The sequence below is a fragment of the Notamacropus eugenii genome, chromosome 6, assembly GCF_028372415.1.
Source record: "Notamacropus eugenii isolate mMacEug1 chromosome 6, mMacEug1.pri_v2, whole genome shotgun sequence".
NCBI lineage: Eukaryota > Metazoa > Chordata > Mammalia > Diprotodontia > Macropodidae > Notamacropus > Notamacropus eugenii.
In genome coordinates, this window is record NC_092877.1 from 90,382,759 (window position 1) to 90,403,019 (window position 20,261).

The 20,261-nt window shown below is 35.8% G+C and overlaps 1 protein-coding gene across 2 annotated transcripts in view; it reads left to right on the forward strand.

Annotated features, from left to right (window-relative positions):
• DTHD1 (death domain containing 1) overlaps positions 1-18,539 on the forward strand; it is a 67,844-nt gene extending 49,305 nt beyond the window's left edge. For both annotated transcript variants that reach the window (XM_072620442.1, XM_072620441.1), the window contains 2 exons: positions 14,476-14,533; positions 16,550-18,539. In XM_072620442.1, coding sequence (XP_072476543.1) covers positions 14,476-14,533; positions 16,550-16,869 — 378 coding nt within the window. In that variant the 3' untranslated portion in view covers positions 16,870-18,539. The remainder of the gene's footprint in view (positions 1-14,475; positions 14,534-16,549) is intronic.
• The last annotated feature ends 1,722 nt before the right edge of the window (positions 18,540-20,261 follow it).

A 20,261-nucleotide genomic window follows, 5' to 3' on the forward strand; every position in this document is an offset into this window, starting at 1 on the left:
TGCTCAGGGAGTTCATCATCATCATCATCATGATCATCATGATCATGATCATGATCATCATCATCATCATCATCACTAGTATTTGTATGGCATGTACTATGTGCCAGGCACTGTTGTAAGTACTTTATAAGTATTATCACATTTGATCCTCACAACAACACTGGATGGTAGGTGCTCTTAATACAGTTGAAGAAACTGAGGCAAACAGAGGTTGAGTGACTTGCCCAATTATTTGAGTTAGAATATGCACTCAGGTATTCTTGACTGTAGGCCGAGGGCTCTATCTACTGTGCCACCCAGTTACCCTGACCAACTTTGGTTTTCAAAATACATATGCAGAAGATAGAATCAATATGTATGGAGGATGGATACAACAACATAGGATAGTTCTATTTAGAATAGTATTAAGTATGTTTCAGTTCAAGATAAACTGAAGCAGATGAAAGAATTTTTTAAGACTTTTGTCTAGCCCAGGACAGCCCAAAAGGTCAATGTGAAGGCTCTGTTACACAGGGCTGGGAGAGAACAGAACGCACAGGCTGTATCAGTGCAGACCCCACCCTAACAAAGCCAAGCAGGAATCACAGGGGTGGATTGAATCAGAAGCAGCAGTGTAGATTTTCAAACATAGCAGCACAGGACAGGAGTCCAGCGGAACTGAATGAGAGAGAAGCACAGGACCCCTGGTAACAATAGCCACGGCTCCTGAGACTATAAGCTCTCAGATTAAATGTTTATAAGTCCTCTACTTGAAATTCTGGAGCCAAGATAGCAGAGGGATCTGTAAGTGCCCATATTCTCCCCTTGTTGACCTTGAAAAACCCAGAGAATATTTCCCCAAGAAAAATTCTGGAATAATGGGATCACCTGAAGGGTGAAACAGTCTCTCCACTAGAGAGGCTAGGAAAAGTATCAAGGAGAGACCCTCTTGCTGTTGGTGAAGGGGACCAGTGCAGGATCTGTTCCAGATAGCCACACCTCAAAGAACCAGGAAAAGATTCAGAGTCCCAGGGGTGGTGAGCCTGTATGACCCAGATGTGCCTTAACATAGCCAGGGGAATTGGGAAGACATCAGCACAGAAGGGTGTTCACCAAGTGCTGAGCCTATCTGTGCTCCACAGATCACCCCTACACCATACCTTATGCAGTGAGCTTCAAGGAAACTATGGAGAAACTCAGAAAAACTTCACCTGGTCTCAGCTTTGGCACAGCAGTCAGCTCAGCACCAGGTAAACTGCAGCATTCTAACTTCTAATTGAAAGAACCAGAGACCACAACACACAAAGTCTCAAATTCTCAGCACAAGAACCATTGACAGAGTCCCTTATACCCCAGAAGAAGAGATCCACTTTAAAGCCAGGAAAAAGGCAATCATCATGAGCAAGAAGCAAACCAGAAAAGAAAAGACCATAGAATCTTACTATGGGGACAAAGACCATAATACAAATACAGAAGAGGTCAGCATTGAGACTGAAACCTCAGAAGGGAATATGAACTGGTCTCAAGCACAAAGAGCATTTTGAAAGAGCTCAAGAAGGATTTTAAAAGCCAAATTAGAGAGATAGAAGAAAAATTGGGCAATGATTTTAAAAATATGAAAAAAGAATTCACAGAAGAATTTAAAAGGAAAATTGGGCAAATGGATAAGGAGATACAAAACCCAATTGGAACAATGGAACAAGTGGAAAAAGTACAAAACCTAAATAGAGAAAGTAATTCCTTAAAAGGAACAATTAGACAAATGGAAAAGGAGGTGTAAAAGCTAACTGAAGAAAACAAGATATTAAAAAATATAATTGGGCAAGTAGAAGGTAACAGCTCTTTGAGACATCAAGAATCAGTCAAACAGAATCCAAAGAATGAAAAAATAGAAGAAAATGTAAAATATTTCATTGGAAAAACAGCGGACCTAGAAAATAGATCCAGAAAAGAAAATCTAAGAATTATTGGTCTACTGGAAAGCCATGACAAAAAAAAAAAAATAGAGTCTGGACTATATCTTCCAAGAAACCAACAAGGAAAACTACCCTGAGGTACTAGATCCAGAGGGCAAATAGTCTTCAAAATAATCCACCCATCACCTCCTGAAAGAGATCCCAAACTGAAAACACCAAGGAATATTGTAGCCAAATTCCATAACTATCAAGAAAAGGAGAAAATACTGCAAGGAGCCAGAAAGAAAAAAATCAAATATCGAAGAACTACAGACAGGATCACACAAGACCTTGCAGCTTCTACATTAAAAGATCTGAGGGATTGGAATATGATATTCCACAACATAAAGGAGCTTGTACTACAACCAAGGATCAATTACCCAGCAGAACTGAGCATAATATTTCAGGCAAGGAGATGGACATTCAATGAAATAAATTATTTCCAGACATTCCTTATGAGAAGGCCAGAGTTCAATGAAAATTTGATCCTCAAATACAAGTCTCAAGAAAGGCATAAAAAGGTAAACAAGGGGAAAAAAACTTGTTACTTATTATAAGCAATCTGCTTACTTTCCAATAAGGGAGGATGAAACTTTTTAATCTTGAGGATTTTATATTTATTATGATATTTAAAAGGGATACACATAGATAGAGGGAGTGGGTATAAACTAACTGATGTGATGATAAAAATGTGATTTAAGGGTGAGAAGGTATTGTAATGGGAGATGTGAAAAGAAGGGGGCAGAAAAAGGTAAATTACATCACAGGAAAAGGTCCAAAACATATTATGGCAGAGGGGAATAGGGGAGGGAGATGAACTCTGTTTGAGATTTACTCTCAACTGATTTGGTTCAAGGAGGGAACAGCAATTTCAGTTAAGTAGAGAAATCTAACCAACTCTATAGATAGTAGGAGAGGAAAGAGGAAAGAAAAGAGAGGGGAGGCAAAAAGGGAATGAAGAAGTAATAAGAGAAAAGGACAGTAAAAGGGAGAGGATTGAAAGAAGGGAGGGAATACTGAGGGAGATGATGGTCAAAAATTAAAACTCTATTGTAGAGGGGAAAGGAGAAGAGAGAACTAAAAGCATAAATGGGAGGAAATAGTATGGAGAGAAAGACACAGATAGTAATTATAACTGTGAATGTGAATGGGATGAACTCTCTCACAAAACAGAGACAGATAGCAGAATGAATTAAAAACCATAATCCACCATTACGTTGTTTACAAGAAACACATTTGAAACAGGGGTATACACACAAAGGTTGGCACAAATATATTATGCTTCAACTGATTTTTAAAAAGGAGGGTTAGCATTCCTAATATCAGACAAAGCAAAAGCAGAAATAGATCTAGTCAAAAGAGATAAGGAAGGAAACTATATCCTGCTAAAAGACAACATAGACAATAAAGTATTATCATTACTAAACATAAATGCACCAAGTGGTATAGCATTCAAATTCTTAGAGGAGAAGTTAAGAGAGTTACAGGAAGAAATAGAGCAAAACTATAATAGTAGGGTACCTCAACCTCCCTCTCTCTGAACTTGATAAATTTAACCTCAAAGTAAACAAGAAAGAAGTTAAGGAGGTGAATAGAACTCTGGATAAGGTAAATATGATAAATCTCTGGAGAAAACTGAATGGGGATAGAAAGGAATATACCTTTTTCTCAGTGGTACATGGCACATATACAAAAATTGACCATGTACTAGGGCATAAAAACTTCACAATCCAGTTCAGAAAGGCAGAGATAACCAATGCATCCTTCTCAGATCACAATGCAATAAAAGTTATATGTAATAAAAGACCATGGAAAGATAAACCAAAAATTAATTGGAAACTAAATAATCTAATCCTAAAGAAGGAGTGGGTTACACAACAAATCAATGAAACAATCAATAATTTCATTGAAGAGAATAACAATAATGAGACAACCTAACAAAACTTATGGGATGATACAAAAGCATATCTTAGGGGAAGATTTATGTCTTTGAATGCCTCCATGAACAAAATAGAGAAAGAGGAGATCAATGAATTGTACATGAAGCTCTAAAAGCTAGAAAAAGAACAAATTGAAAATCTCCAAGTAAATACCAAATTAGAAATACTGAAAACCAAAGGAAAGACTAATAAAATTGAAATTAAGAAAACTATTGAATTAATAAATAAAACTAAGAGTTGGTTTTATGGAAATACAATAAAATTGATAAACCTTTGATCAATTTGATTTAAAAAAAAAGAAGAAAACCAAATTACCAATATCAAAACTGTAAACGGTGAACTCACTTTCAACAAGGAGGAAATTAAAACAATAATTAGAAATTACTCTGCCCAACTGTAGGCCCATGAATTTGACAGTCTAAGTGACTGTCAAATTTATATTTTAAAAAATATAAATTGCCTAGATTAACAGAAGAGGAAGTTAAATGTTTAAATAACCCCATTTCAGAAAAAGAAATTGAACAAACCATCAATGAACTCCTAGGGGAAAACCTGTAGGGTCAGATGGATTTACAAGTGAATTCTATCAAACATTTAAAGAACAGTTAATTCTAATACTACATAGACTATTTGAGAAAATTGGTGAAGAAACAGTCCTACCAAATTATTTTTATTATACAAATATGGTGCTGATACCTAAACCAGTAAGAGCCAAAATGGAGAAAGAAAATTATAGACCAATTTGTCTAATGAATATAAATGAAAAATTTTTAAGTAAGATAGTAGCAAAAAGAATATAGCAACTTATCATGAGAATAATACATTATGATTAGGTAGGATTTATACCAGCAATTCATGATTGATTCAATATTAGGAAAACTACCATCATTATTGATCATATTTATACAACAAAACTAATAGAAACCATATGATTATCTCAATAGAATACAGCAAAATACAACACCTACTGTTGTTAAACTTTCTCCCCTTCCCCTCCTCCTCCCTCCCATAGAAGGTATGTAATCTTATATGGATTCTATGCATACGTTCTTATTAAACACATTTTCACATTAGTCATGTTGCACAGAAGAATTGAAAAGAATGGGAGAATCTGTAAGAGAAACCAAACCAAAATAAAACACAACACAAGAGAAAATAGTCTGATTCATTCTGCATTCCAACTGGAAACACTGGAGAGCATAAGAATAAATGGAGTCTTACTTAAAATAATAAGTAGTATCTACCTAAAACTATCAGCAAGCATTATATGCAATACAGATAAGCTAGATGCATTTCCAATAAGATCAGGCATGAAACAAGGATGTCCATTATCAGGACTGTTATTTAATATGGTATTAGAAATGCTAGCTTTAGCAATAAGAGAAAAAAAGAAATTGAAAGAATTAGAATAAGCAAAGAAGAAACTAAGTTATCACTCTTTGCAGATGATATGATGATATACTTGGAGACTCCTAGAGCATCAAGTAAAAAACTACTTGAAATAATAAATAACTTGCAAAGTTGCAGGTTACAAAATAAACCCACACAAATCTTCTGCATTTCTCTATACTACCAACAAAGTCCAACAATAAGAAAGAGAAATCCAATTTAAAGCTATGGTAGACACTGTAAAATATCTGGCAGTCTATCTGCCAAAACAAACCCAGAGACTATATGAACACAATTACAAAACACTTTTCACACAAATGAAGTCAGATCTAAGCAACTGGAAAAGCATCAGTTACTTGTGGGTAGGCTGAGCTAATATAATAAAAATGACAATTCTACATAAATTAATTTACTTATCCAGTGCCATGCCAATCAAGACATAGTTGTCAATGAATATGGCAGTCTACTGTTTGATAAACCCAAGGATCCCAGATTCTGGGATAAGGGCTCACTTTTTAACAAAAAACTGCTTGAAAAGCTGGAAAACAGTGTGGCAGAAACTGGGCATAGACCAATGCCTGACATCATACACAAGAATGAAGTCCAAATGGATACATGATCTATGTACAAAGGCTGATAATATAATCAAATTAGAGGAGCAAGGAGTAGTGTGTTGGTAGATTTATGGAGAATCGAAAAATTTATGACTGAACAAGAAATGGAGAACACTATGAAATGCAAAATGGATAATTTTGATTATATTAAATTGAAAAGTTTTTGCACAAACCCCATGCAACCAAGAATAGAAGGGAAGCAGAAAACTGGAAAGGATTTTTGCAACTAGTGTCTGTGATAAACATTTCATGTTTAAAATATATAGAGAACTGTGTCAAATTTATAAGAACACAGGTCATTCCTCAATTGATAAATGGTCAAAAGATATTAATAGGCAGTTTGCAGAGGAAGAAATTAAAGTTATCTATAGTCATATGAAAAAATGTCTAAATCCCTATTGATTAGGGACATGCAAATCAAAACAACTCTGAGGTACCACATCATATCAATTTGATTGGTTAATATGACAAAACAGGAAGATGATAAATGTTGGAGAATATGTGGGAGAATTGGAACACTGATTTGTTGTTGGTGGATCTGTGAGCTGATCCAACCATTCTGGAGAGCAATTTGGAGAGGAATTTGGAATCCAGAAACCATCTCAATCAGCAAAGGGCTACAAATATGTGCATACCCTTTGACACAGCAATATCTCTTCTAGGACTGTATCCCCAAGAGATCATAAAAATGGGAGAAGGTCTCACATATACAAAAATATTTATAGCATCTTTTTCTGTAGTGGCCAAGAAATGATAATTGAGGGGATGCCCACCAATTGGAGAATGGCTGAACAAGTTGTGGTATATGAATGTAATGAAACACTGTTGTGCCATAAGAAATGATGAACAGGAGGACTTCAGAGAGGCCTGAAAAGACTTATATTAACTGATGCTGAGTGAACAGATCAGAATCTGGAGAACTTTGTACACAGTAACAGCCACAGTGTGTGAGGACTGTTTCTGATAGACTTAGCTTTCACAGCCATGCAAAGACCTAACACCTTCTCAAAGGACTCTTGAGGCAAAATGTGATACATATCCAGAGAGTTAACAGTGAAATTGGAATGCAGAATGAATCAGACTATTTTCTCTTGTGTTATGTTTTGCTTTGTTTTGGTTTTTCTCATGGTTTCTCCCATTGTTTTTAATTCTTCTATGTAACCTGAGTGATGTGAAAATGTGTTTAATAAGAATGTATGTGTAGAACCCATATAAGAGTGCATACTGTCTCTGGGAGGGAGGGGAAAGGCAAGGGGAGAAAGTTTAAGACTTATGGAAGTGTCTGTTGAAAACTGAAAACAAATTAATTTACAAAAAAAGATTCAGTGGTGTATAAAGATCCAGTAAATTCAGCTCAAAATTATATGAAAATGTGTTGGGGTATAAGCTCAGTTTTCACGTGAACAGTTTCGGGCAGGTAAAAGTGAGGGCTTCTAAACCTCAGAGCTCTCACGAGGCCCACCAGGGAACAGCTGGGAATTGAAGCGTGAAACATGAGCTTTCCACCTCTTCTCAGTGGAAACTTGCTGGGGAGAGCATCCCACCCTTGAGATTGGTCCGTGGTCTGAGCACACCTGTTGTTAATTAGCTAGAGTCTGAGAGCACGCACGGTATTCACGTGTAAACTATGCAGCTGGGAGAGCTTAAGTAGGGACAGGAAAACCTGAGGGCTTCTTCTTCTTGCTGTGGGGTCCCCTCCAGGGGTCCCTCCCCTCTTCCACTCCCATCCTCTTGCTGTATGGTCCTTGCGCCTTGGGAGGAGGAGGGTTCCTCTCCCCTGGGGAAGAACTTGCCCTGCATATGAACATGTAACTAAGACCCTGAATAAAGTCTACCACCTTGTTTGACTCTGGAAAGTTTCTTCTCTCGATACATTTATCTGGCCAGCCACCAAAGACCTTCGAAAGGTAAGAAGATTTGGGTAGCCCACGGCCTCTAGGCTGAACAAAAATGAATGATAATTTTTTCTAGCCATATCTATATGTGACTAGGGACAAAGAAATGATTCTTTAATTGTTGATTTTGAAGTCAGAATGGTGATGTGAGGGTAGAACTTAAACAATTTTATTACTCAGGGAAAGCACCATAAATCATAATTTAAAATAAAAATTTTACAACAAATTCATTTGGTGGAGGTTAGCTGCCTATATTCAGCTGCAAACCTTTGCCCTGAAAGCTCCACCTGCTTTAGGCCAGACTGGTGTATCTGCTTCCGTTTTAAAATAGTTCATAGCTTGGAGATTTATGTAAGCAATCAGTTGACCCTAGTTCTGCTTTCAAGTAATGCTAGCTAAACAATGAACTTCCTTATTTTTCAACTGAACTCCTGACATGTGATTTCTAAGTAAACGATGAAACTGCTCAAAAGCAATTGTTTTCTCTCAAAGTCAAATAACTTTGCTGGCACAACCTGTCTAATGGAGCAGAAAGAAAGACAGACATATGGGTTTCATGTAATTCTTCAGAATGTCTACTTTTCACTGAGCTTCATTTTCATTTCTTTTTTCCCCCTCAAATAAATTGATTGATGGATTTCCCTACAATATTATCCTGAATAATTTTAAGGGCTTACATGATCATGTGAATCTTTTTTTTCTTTTTTTTAAATACTGACTAAATGGTTGAGGATATTTAGAACTGTTCAATTTCCCCCTCTTAACATACTTAAATTAAAGATAATTTACATATTTAAGGTTTTGGGTTCTTTTATACTACAAGATTTGCAGGATGACCTCAAATTCCAAGGACAAAAAAAATCACTAAAACATAAATAATCATCAAGAAAACAGGAAAAAATTGTATATTCTCCTTGAAACACAAAATAAAAGATTTAGTAGGTTTGGTTTTATTCTATGCCCAAAGGCAACAAAACTGTTTCATAGGATCCCCAGTAGTTTTGCCCTAGGGTCTTCACAGTAAGCATAAAAAGAAGTTTGAAGATAATTGTAGCTTATGTGACAATATTTGTTCTAGAACATAACTACAGGGAAATTCTGTGAGAAACTTGATAAAGTCCTTTGTACCAAGTCATTGACACTAATTGACTTCAGTATAAAGGAACAACAAGGCGAGGGCCAGACATATTTTGGAAATGTAATTCAGCATTAAGAAACAAAAAAAAGGCCAAAGACATAACTGCTCAGAAGTCTTATGTTAAAGATCTTGAATAATCTTTTAAAGAAGAAAGTAAAAAGAATCTGAACCTGGCAATCAGTGAACATGACTACAAAAACTCAAACTGATTGCATCTTGAGAGTTAGGAAATGACTGTATATTAATATGAGAGTTGTTTATTAACCAACTCTTTGCAGTCAGAAGAGTAGCAAACATTTGTCCATATAGAAAAAAAGAATAAAGATGAGAAAAGGTAATGAATAAATTTGCACAAGTTTCCACTTGATGCAAACAAGCTATTGATGTTAACAAACCCAAATTTGATAACACAGACTGTCAACATTTCCTACGGAGATTTAAAAACATTAAGCAATCATCACAACACTGAGGCCAAAAGAATCCAGAAACCATCTCAATCAGCAAGTAGTTTATCTCTATTTCAATAATGATCTATAAAAGTCAGCAGTGACCGTAGTTTATAAAAGATACTTATTTACAAAATGTGATGTAGGCAGATGGCAAAAGACAAAGGGCAGTAACATAGCACAAAAGAGAAAAGAATGATGGAGAGGAAAAAATTGTATGAAGCTTGGCAAGAGATGAGACTTAGAATATCCAAGTTTATTTACAGCTTAAAGTGGAAGAAAGACCAAACAAAAATGGAATAGGTCTTTTAGCATTTCTTTAACAATTTTCATCATTAATTACTGTTTAACTACTATACTCAAAATGTAATACTTAAGTCCCCGATATTCTATATGTATAGTTGGGAATAATACTAAAGGAGAAGACTACAGGAAGAATAGGTAGAATGGACCAAGTACACATGCCACATTGGTAATCACACAATTTTGAAAGCATTGGAACATTGATTTTCAATGTCTAAAAGAAGGGAATGTACTGAAAAATCAGAAAAATATCAAGGATGATGGGATAGGGTTCAATCCCCCTCGCACTTCAATTAATGTAATGACAGAAAATCTGGAACTTAATCATAAAGTATTAAGGGTGAGGGGTGCAAATATGATCTTCCCCCTTCCTCTGCAGTCTCAGAATCAATCAATCAATCAACAAATGTGCCTAGAATGTCATCTTAAAGTAGAGGTTAAGGTATATTACCACAAATCTACCAGGATATGTGAATACATCCTTAGTAAATTTGCAAGGATTACACAGCTTTGGCATTTGGATAAGTGCAAAGTGATACCACTCAGGAAAAATCTTGTGATTGCTGGAATCATACACTCTCTTGACCTCATGTATAAAAACAGTAGGTCAGTTCAAAAGTAGAGTTTTCAAGTGTGGGAGAAAATTATTTTTCTACATCCACTCAAAACCATGAGGACCCATCAATGTGTTTCTTTTTTCCCCAGTCAGCCACAGAATACAATTAGCTCAAAACAATTAAAGGCAAAGCAATCAAAGCAAATGCATTGAATAAAATAGCATAGTGATAGAACACCTTCCTTCTCTCTAAACTTAAGGTACATTCTCTGGCAATTGCACATGCCATAATTTGGAAGGATGGTATACATCAGAAATGATGCATGAAGGGTATTCATAAGGAACACATGTTCAGAGGCACACACTTGATGGCACACACTCATAAGGAATATGTATGGAAGGACAGGCTTTGTTTCCTGATACTTCAGGACCACCAGTAACTTCTGGTGATATCATTGTGCTGACCTCATTAGATCTGTTCCTCTCTGTATGTGACATCTCCTTTGTGCTTGTTATTTTGAAGATTTTGCAGCGATTTCTAGTATTTGCTGCTTTACAATATTTATGGTTGCTGGTGGGTGTGTACCTGCTGGGTATTGGTCACTACCCCCAGTATCTGAGTAGTATGATCTTGGAGCGATCTTCAGGATCCACCCAAGCTAGGTATACCCACGGAAACAATTTCCTCAGACTAAAGTCTTTTGGGGTGGAGCTAGGTGGCACGGTGGATGGAGCACCAGGCCTAGAGTGAGAGAGATCTTAGATTAAATCTAGCCTCAGACATTAATTATATGACCCTGGGCAAGTCACTTAACCATACTTGCCTCAGTTTTCTCATTTGTAAAATAAGCTGGAGAAGGAAATGGCAAACCACTCCAGTATCTTTGCCCAGATAACCTAAAATTTTGGGATCACAAAGACTGTGACATGACAGAACAAGACCAACGAAGGCCTTTTTATACCTTGGGCAAGAGATTGCAGTACTTTGGTCCAAATAGCTAACTGATTTAGGTTAGAAATTCTAAGATCCTCTCTGAGTCAGAACAAATTAGTAAAGGGAAGGTCAATATATTCCACCCATGCAGTCCACATCCCTACCATTATTATTTATATCTGTCAGAAGCAAAATCCATGGTTCTCTGTGCTAGATTTTGCCAGAAGGAGCCTCATTGTCCCTTTGCTAGTAACCTAAATGTCTCATTTGTATAAAATCATCATAATAAAGATTTATAAATATGTTTATTTTTGTTATTGTTCAGCAATTTTCAGTTGTTTCTGACTCTTTGTGACCCCCTTTGAAGTTTTTTTGACTGAGATATTGGATGGTTTGTCTTTTTCTTTTCCAGCTCATTTTACAGATGAGGAAACTGGGGCAAACCACATTAAGTGACTTGCCCAGGGTCACACATCTAATAAGTGTCTGAGACCAGATTTGAACTCAGGAAGATGAGTAGACTTCCAAATATTTTATGTTGTGTGCAGTTATTTTAAATGGAATTTCTCTATCTCTAACTCCTGAGTTTTGTTGGTAGTATATTGAAATGTTGATGATTTTTATGTGTTTATTTTATACACTGCAACTTTGCTAAAGTTGTTGATTATTTCTATTAGTGTTTTAGTTGATACTCTAAGGTTCTCCAGGTATATCATCATATCATCTGCAAATAGTGACAGTTTTATTTCCTCATTGCTTGTTTTTATTCCTTCAATTCACTTTTCTTATTTTATTGCTAACATAGCATTTCTAGTACAATATAGGATAATACTGATGACACTCATTAATGGACACCCTTGCTTCACCCCTGATCTTATTGGAAAGACTTCAAGTCTATCTCCATTACAGATAATGCTTGCTTTTGGTTTTAGATAGTTACTGCTTTTTAAATTTTAAGATTCTTATACTTTATAATGTTTTTAATAGGAATAGGTGTTGTATTTTGTCAAATGCTTTTTCTGCATCTATTGAAATATTCATATGGCTTTTGTTATTGATGTTTTCAAGTACACTGACAATTATCCTAATACTGAACTAGCCCTGTCTTCCTCTTACAAACCCCATCTGGTCATAGTGGATCTTTGTGATATATTGCTTTAATGTGGTAGCTGTTAAATATTATGTGATCCTGACTTCAGTTCAATGATATTTGAATTTTTTTCCTGCTGTTTGAAGTATTTTTTCTTTGAGTTATGATTTCTGGAATTTGACTATAATATTCCTGAGAGTTTTCATACTGGGATTTCTTTCAGGTGATGATTGATAGATTTTTTTTCTATTTCTATTTTACTTTCTTGTTCTAGAATATCTGAGCATTTTCCGTGATATTTTCTTGAAATATAATGTCTAGAATCTTTCTTTGATAATGGCTTTCAGGTAAACCAATAATCTAATGATTATTTCTCCTTGATCTGTTTTCCAAGTCAGTTGTTTTTCCAATGAGATATTTTACATTTTCTCCTATTTTTTCTATCTTTTGACTTTGCTTTATTGTTTCTTAATGTCTCATTAATTAGAATTAAAAATTCTAATTTTTAAGGAATTATTTTTATCATACTTTTTTATATCTTTTTCCATTTAGCCAATTCTGTTTTTAAGGTGTTATTTTTTTTCAGTATTTCTGTACCTTTTTTTTTACGAAGCTTCTGTCTTTTCTTACTATTCTTCCTTTACTGTCATTTCTTTAGCTAATTTTCCCCCATCACTCTTATTTGATTTTAAAACTCTTTTTTTTTTAGCTTCGTTTAGTTTGTGTACAATTTGCATTTTTTTTCCTTTAGGGCTTTGCTTGTAACTGTTTTGACATTATTGTCTTTTATTGAGTTTGTGTCTTGATCCTTCCTGTTATCTTGTAGATTTTTATGGTCAGGTTCTTTTGTTGTTGTGTTTACTCATTTTCCCACCCTTGATTTGGAACTTCATGTTAATATTGGGGGACAGCGAGAGCTGTCTTGAGCTTTAGACTTTTTTTGCACCATTATTTTCAGGGGTAGTTCTCAGGGTTGGAATTACAGAGCTTCCAAGATGGGGTGATCTGGGGAGAAGTGTAATCACTGCTCTCCTGGTCTGCATTCTGGTCCTTACCCAGAAAGGGTTCCTGAACACATGGGATTGAAATCAACATTGCTTCTTAGGTTCCCTGTTCCCTTGGGACCAGACACAATACTATTCCTCAGAGTCCCTGATCCCTTGGGGCTGGAAGCAATCTCTCCCTTGGAATTTTCATTACCTCTTTACCAAAAGTGTTCCTCCTTGCCCTTGAATTATGACCCAGAAGTGAGAATAGGCAATGATGTTGCCAAACAGTATCTGGTCTTATGTCCACTGCTAGCATAGAGGTCCTCTGCAATCTCTTTCTGATCAGTTGCCTAGTCCCTTTCTATCTCTAGCTTGAGAACTCCCAAAGCTACTAGCTTCTGTCACCAACACCTACTGCCACTACTTGTGTTTCATCCACATGGGCTCCAGGTCATGCATCTCCTCCTTTGTCACTGATCTCTCTCTTTCTAACCTGGTATATTGTCTTGGGCCGGAAGAATGTCTTACTCTGACCTTTTGTTGGCTCTGTCACTCCACATTTCTATTTAAGATATTATCTTAAAGTTGTTTTGAGAGGAATGTTGGGAGAACTCAGCTGAGTGCTTTCTCCACTCTGTCATCTTGACTCCACCCCCAAAGTGCCAAGAGTATGTCTTTGTATTCTTGCTCTATCAGTTACTGAATAGCTGTATGACTTTGGACTAGGCACAATCTCTTAAAGCCTCAGTTTTCTTATCTGCAAAGTAGGATTAATAAACATTTACAGTGCCCACCTTACAGGTTTGACAAGTAGCTTGGATGAGATAATGTATGAGAAAGTATTTTGTAACTGTAAAGCAATAACCATTACATAAGCTATTGTTTTAGACCTTGGAGATTGATCTTAAAAGATATCAATCTTACTTGGATAGCATTTATTTGGTTAGTGTGAGTGCTACACAGTGGTTTTTGTGGATTATAAAAAAGACATTAATGTGTACTCTTTGAGTTGAATTTGCAGAAAGATTTGGATCAACATCCAGTGACATTAATCTTAGCCCAAGACTTGGAAAAAGCAATTGCTGAGCACACCCAGATGCCAATGCACAAACTAATTTTGCATACCATGCACTGTAATACCTCTATTTCCAAGTAAGGTTTGGGCTTGTATAGGTTATTTGTTCAGATTTTTTCCACAAATTAATGACTTACTTCTCCTGTTCCTCTGCCTCCTTTTCATCCAACAGCATGAAAAATTAATCAGCCATCCACAGAACACTAAAAGATTGTCTACAGATCCTTCAGGTAGGTAACTATTTTTTCAGGTTGTATTTCATCATTCCAACATTTTCATATGGGTAAGTCTCTTTCTGAAAACAAATAATAGAAAAATTGTTTTGCAATTAAAAATATAAGGGAGTTGATTATAAAAATTGTTTTCCACTCAAGGGTGCTATAAGAGTAATGTTGATTCATCAGCATAATAAATGCATTGTCCTTTAGGAAATACATGTACAAATGGAATAACATTTTAAAAATATTCCCCTAGTGATAGTTCTCTGCAGATGAAATTAAAGTGGCATTAAAAACTACCAGAAATGTGGATGGTTGCATACACTGGCTAACTCATGGAACTAATGATTGCTGATTCTAGTGAACAAACAACTGCAGTTCATACTTGAGTGCTGATGGGTAGGTTTTAAATATTAGAGTATAAAAACTATCCCACATATATTAGCTCAGTAATTTTAAAATGCATGTATTTCAATGTGAAATAATATTCTGCACTTACTGTTCATTCATAGCTATGCTTAAAGTAACCACATAACAATTGTGGATACAAGAGTAGAAGTAGGAATATTTTTTCTACCCCATCTCTGAATGAAACTTATTTTATTAGTAAAATAGCTTATTATTTAGTAATTCACATGTACCAAGTAACTGAGCCTCAAATAACCTCAGACCTTATTTTCATGGGATTTTTGTGTTATACCATACCATACCCCTAGTTCTAACAACAATGAACCCTGTGAGTCAGGTTGTATAAGTACTGCTTGCCCCATTTTACATATGAGAAAATTGAGGCTAAGAGAAATTAAATGATTTGCCCAGGGTCACACAGCTAGTAACAATAGCTAGTGTTAATTCAGTTTGTACATGTGGTTTCATTGATATGGTGTAATACCCAGTATAGAAATTTGCCATTCATGCAGCTGAGTGATTCATTTATTCGCAGAGACTTTCCTAGGTATGGGTGGAAGGGACACTGAGAGATTAAATAACTTGGCCATTGTCAAATAGCTAGTATACATCAGAGGTAAGATGAACCCAGGTCTACCTGATTTCATGGCCGGCCCTCTACCACTGCGAATGCTGCCTCTTTCCTACCATTTATATATTTCTAATTTTCTTACAAGATGATATTCTCAGCAGCTGTTTTAAAAGAGGGTGGTATCTAGAATAGTGGTACCTAGAGCATGGAGTCAATCTATAGTACTCCTGACTTTGTCAATGTAGAAATTCATGTTGTGGAACCTCCCCCATTAAAGCAAATTGTGAGATATATAATTATCATGTGACTTACACAGGATCACATAATCAGTAAGTTTAAGAGGTAGAATTGGAACCCAGGTTTTCTTGATTCCAAGCCCAGCAATGAGTTTTATTGACTCCATGTTGAGAACTGTATACACTTCACCAATGTGTCTCTCCATATATTGTATATAGTTAGATGTAAATGATTCCAAGTCAGGTTATAAACAGAGAGATAGGAATTTTTTTACATAGAAACTCAAGTTTTAATGTATTCTCACTGTATAATTTGCTCCTCACATACATGGCAGTTCTGTACTAAAAAAGTAACAGAATTTCTCTGAGGCCAATCCTGAATCAATATCAAATGGTCAGACTGGATCATTTAAGCTCTAGTCCTGGGCCCTCAGTGCTGCTATTAAACCTATAATCTCTCTCTCTAACATCAGGTTGGGAGAAAATTTGCTGCCTGGGAATTGTAGGATGGCTAATGCATAAGTAAAATTCATCATGGGGAGAGAATTTTTTTTAAACACAAAAGCTTCCTTAATATATGCTACCAGGAGCAGATGAAACCTGGCAGTTGCAGTGAATCAGACACCCTTGAGCAGTTGCTGAAATATTACAAACAACTGCCTCCTAGGTTGCACTAAATCTTCCTCAGGCTCTGAAGTTAGAGCCTGCATTTTCACTAAAGAGAAGTGGAAAACCAGATAAGCATGTTACTTAAGAATAGGTATCAATTTGATCTCTGATAACCATAATGAGTGTTAAATGTCGGCCCCACAGAAGCCCTTTGGGAAAACTTGCTGTACTGGTTGGCTGAGGAACTGTCTGAAGAAAATGCAGCATCCCTTGCTGCATCCCTTCCTCTGAGGCGGAGCACCATTCAACTTGTCAAACTGAAGAATCCTGATAATCTAATTGAACAGATCTATGAATTTCTTTCCTTCTGGAAGAAAACCCTCCCAAGATCAGTTGACAAACAACGGCTTCTATGTCGTCATCTCCGAAAGACTGGGAGGAGTGATCTTTCGGAAGAGCTCAAATATAAGTGGGAGAATAAGGTATTTTCAGAGCCTCCGCTGGGGTTCTATGTAGAGCAATAAAACCTTGGTTTTCTATTTTTGCTCCCTTGGGGAAAATGTTAATGTAAATCTTGGAGAGAGTTTCTGTCAAAATTATATTACCAGCTTCCATATACCACAGTTCAATTTATTAGATAGATGGCCTCTTAAAATCAATTAAGACAAACAGAAGGGCTAATCAGACAATAAAAGGAAATTCATAGATCTGAGTGCTTCTTCATGGTTCAGCAATTCATGTTCAGCAAACTTAATTCCCTCTGGTATGCCCAACTTAACAGTTTAAGCCAGTGTTCCCCCCTCACATTTTAATGGCTTTGTTGTTTCCCAGATTTATTTTCCTAGCACTGAAATGTAAACGTGACATGTGACATATGACTCATCATTTAGTTGTACTACATGGAATGAAACTAGTCAACCATGAGATCTAGAAACCAATTCACTACTCCATCCTCCATAAGATGTCACATAGACACAGCTAGAAAGTATAGACATTGAACCATCTGGATTAGATGTTCTTGACACAGATATCCGTAGAAACAGAAGTGACAAAAATAAAGTAATTTTGATATTTATAAACAGAGGAAAACTTCGCATATACAAATCTACACATTTAGAATTTATATTCAATTAGAGAGATAGGTTCGCCTAAAATTCATTTTTTTTATTATCGATGAAAAGTAAGATTGCTAATAAAATGAATGATATATGAAGGATTCTAAGAGTCTTTGAGTTATTTAAGAAAACCAGCCACTTTAAAGTATTTTGACACTTTAAATCATTTACACACAAATGACTTCTTATTCCTTATGTAGTATTCAGGAGATAAGCATGGGATAGTGGATAAAGAGTTGGTCTCAGAACAAGGGAGACCTGGATTCAAGCACCTTCTCTGATGCTATTGGCTGTGTCACACTTCACCTTTTTGAGATTTAAGCATCTCTCTAAGACTATAAATTGCAGAGAAGGTGCAAATTTGCATTGGTAGAGAGAGTGTCCTCATCGGAGAATTCCTGTATCATTAAAATCACAGGGTCCTATATTGTTTGTATATGTCCTTGAGAATAATGAATCTTGCCTCTCATTAAAGTAGGTTCAGCAGTTTCTACACAGAAAAACTACTTTGAAATACTTTGTTCAAGGGAAGGGAATAAGTATTTACATAGTACTGTGTGCCAAATACTGTGCTAAGTGTTTTATACAAATGCTATCTCATTGATCCAGACAAAACCCTGGGAAGGTGTTCTTTCTATTTCCATTTTATAATTGAAGAAACTGAGGCAAATAGAAATTAAGTGACTTTCCAGGACCACATTAGTTAGACAGTGATTGATTTGAACTCAAGTCTTCTTGACTTTGGGTCCAGTGCTCTATATATTACACCACTTAGCCTTCAAGTCTTGAATGAATATTTTCAATACAAATTTGCAATCTCTCATTTAAATACCCCCGAGTTCTGCCAGTCTATATGAGTGACGTTTTCCGAAGGCAAAGAGACCTCGTCTTTTATAAACTTTTATCGATCTCTATACCCATGAATGTCTTACAGAGTTGATCATAAATGTTTGTTAAATACACAAATAAATGATGGCAAATAAATGTGAACTTTCCAAACTCATATATTCCTTCTGTTGCATTTATGGCTATGTTAGAAGACAATTTTCACGAATAAACTTTTTTTAAAATTAAAAGAACCAACATGTTTTAATGATTTGTATGTTTTCCTGAAAAAAGAGGAAACAATGAATTTTTTAAGTTTATTGTTAGTCACTTAACTTCTTAGTGCCCTCTACAACTCTCTATGATTATAAGTTCTTCAAGAGCGAGCAAGTATCAATTACTATGATGCAAAAGAGGAACAGGAGAAAATCATTTCAATTTAGCTAGCACCCCTAGATTCAATGTGGTCCAGTACTGACCACGCATTTGAAAAAGAGATTTGTAAAATTGTGACCACAATGGGCAAACTTCTGGACTTAAACATTTCAAGGATGATAAAGGAATCACTGTCAACAAATTTAAAGTGCCCTTGGATGAATTAGAAACTGAAGTTCAATTGCATTGGGATTAGAATGGATCTATTCCTACAGATAGCACAGTTAAAAAAACAAAAAGCAAATACTTTGAATTTAAACTCAAAGAAGAGAAATAGTTCTAGGAAACTATAAATAACCTGAGAGTAATATATTCTATGGAAACAAATGATATAAGATAAAATATTCCTCAATAGTACTTCTGTTAGTGAAGGAACAAATTGAAGAGACATTCTTGTTATTAAAAAAATAACCACAGAAATGATGCAGAAGAGCATGGATGCTATGGAAATATGTTTTGCATGACTGCACATAAATAATCTTTATAAAATTGCTTGCCTTCTCAAGGAGGGGTAAAGGGAGAGAGGAAGAGGAGGCACCATAGACACAGAGACAGGAAGACAGAGAAAGAATGTTGAGATAAAAATTTAAAGAAAGTATTGAAAATTATTACATGTATTTGGAAAAAATATAAAAATTTTCACTTGAAAAAAGAAATGCTACAGAACACATTGAGTTATATTCCAGGATATTTATAAAAAAGAACCAAGGGAGTATGTTAAGGGAGGAGGACATTTGGTGCCAAACTATCTTGAAATACCCTGTAGAATATCAGATCTTTGAGAGCATGAAATATTGGAATTTTGTCTTGGTAGTAGAATACCTTGTATATAGAAGAGCCTTAATAAAGGGTTGTTGAATTGAAATAACATCAAATGTGCTGAAACATGAAATATTATTTTAAAATGAATATCAACCTCACTACTGATTTTTAAAACAATAGTGCAAATTAAACCCCTCCCCTGCCCCCCCCCCCCCACTTTTACTGAAGATCTGCTTATCTGTTTTGGGCAGGAATGCTAGCCTACAGGGAAGTCAGGAATTTCACAGGGCAGATGGACCTGGTTACAGGTCTTGATGTAATTCCAAGACATGAGGAATACCCTCCCTATTTTTCATGGATAGGATATAGGAGGCTTAAGAATGGACTTCAGAAATATGAACTTGTATCAGGAGGTTAGAGAGTAAAAGAATGTGATCCAGCTAAGGAAGAGAAGAACCTGGACTGTCTAACATTTGTAGCTAAGCAAAAAGTATGATCATCTTCTGGTAGCAGGTGAAGGTGGCCAAGCTCTTCCAGGAGCATTTTCCAGTGCTCCAAGGAATGAAGGTATGGATTTGCAAGTGTCACTTGGTGAAAAGGCATCTGGTAATTCTCAGAGTAAGTAGTGGGATTTGGATACTGTTGTGGGATACTAATATGACTTCTTGTATCTTTGGCTTCAACAAGAGAAAGCTTTGCTATCTTTCCCAGAGCAGGTAGCCAGGATGTTATGGAGAGTCCCTCAAGACTTGTTCAGACTGACAACTTCCTATTCCTAG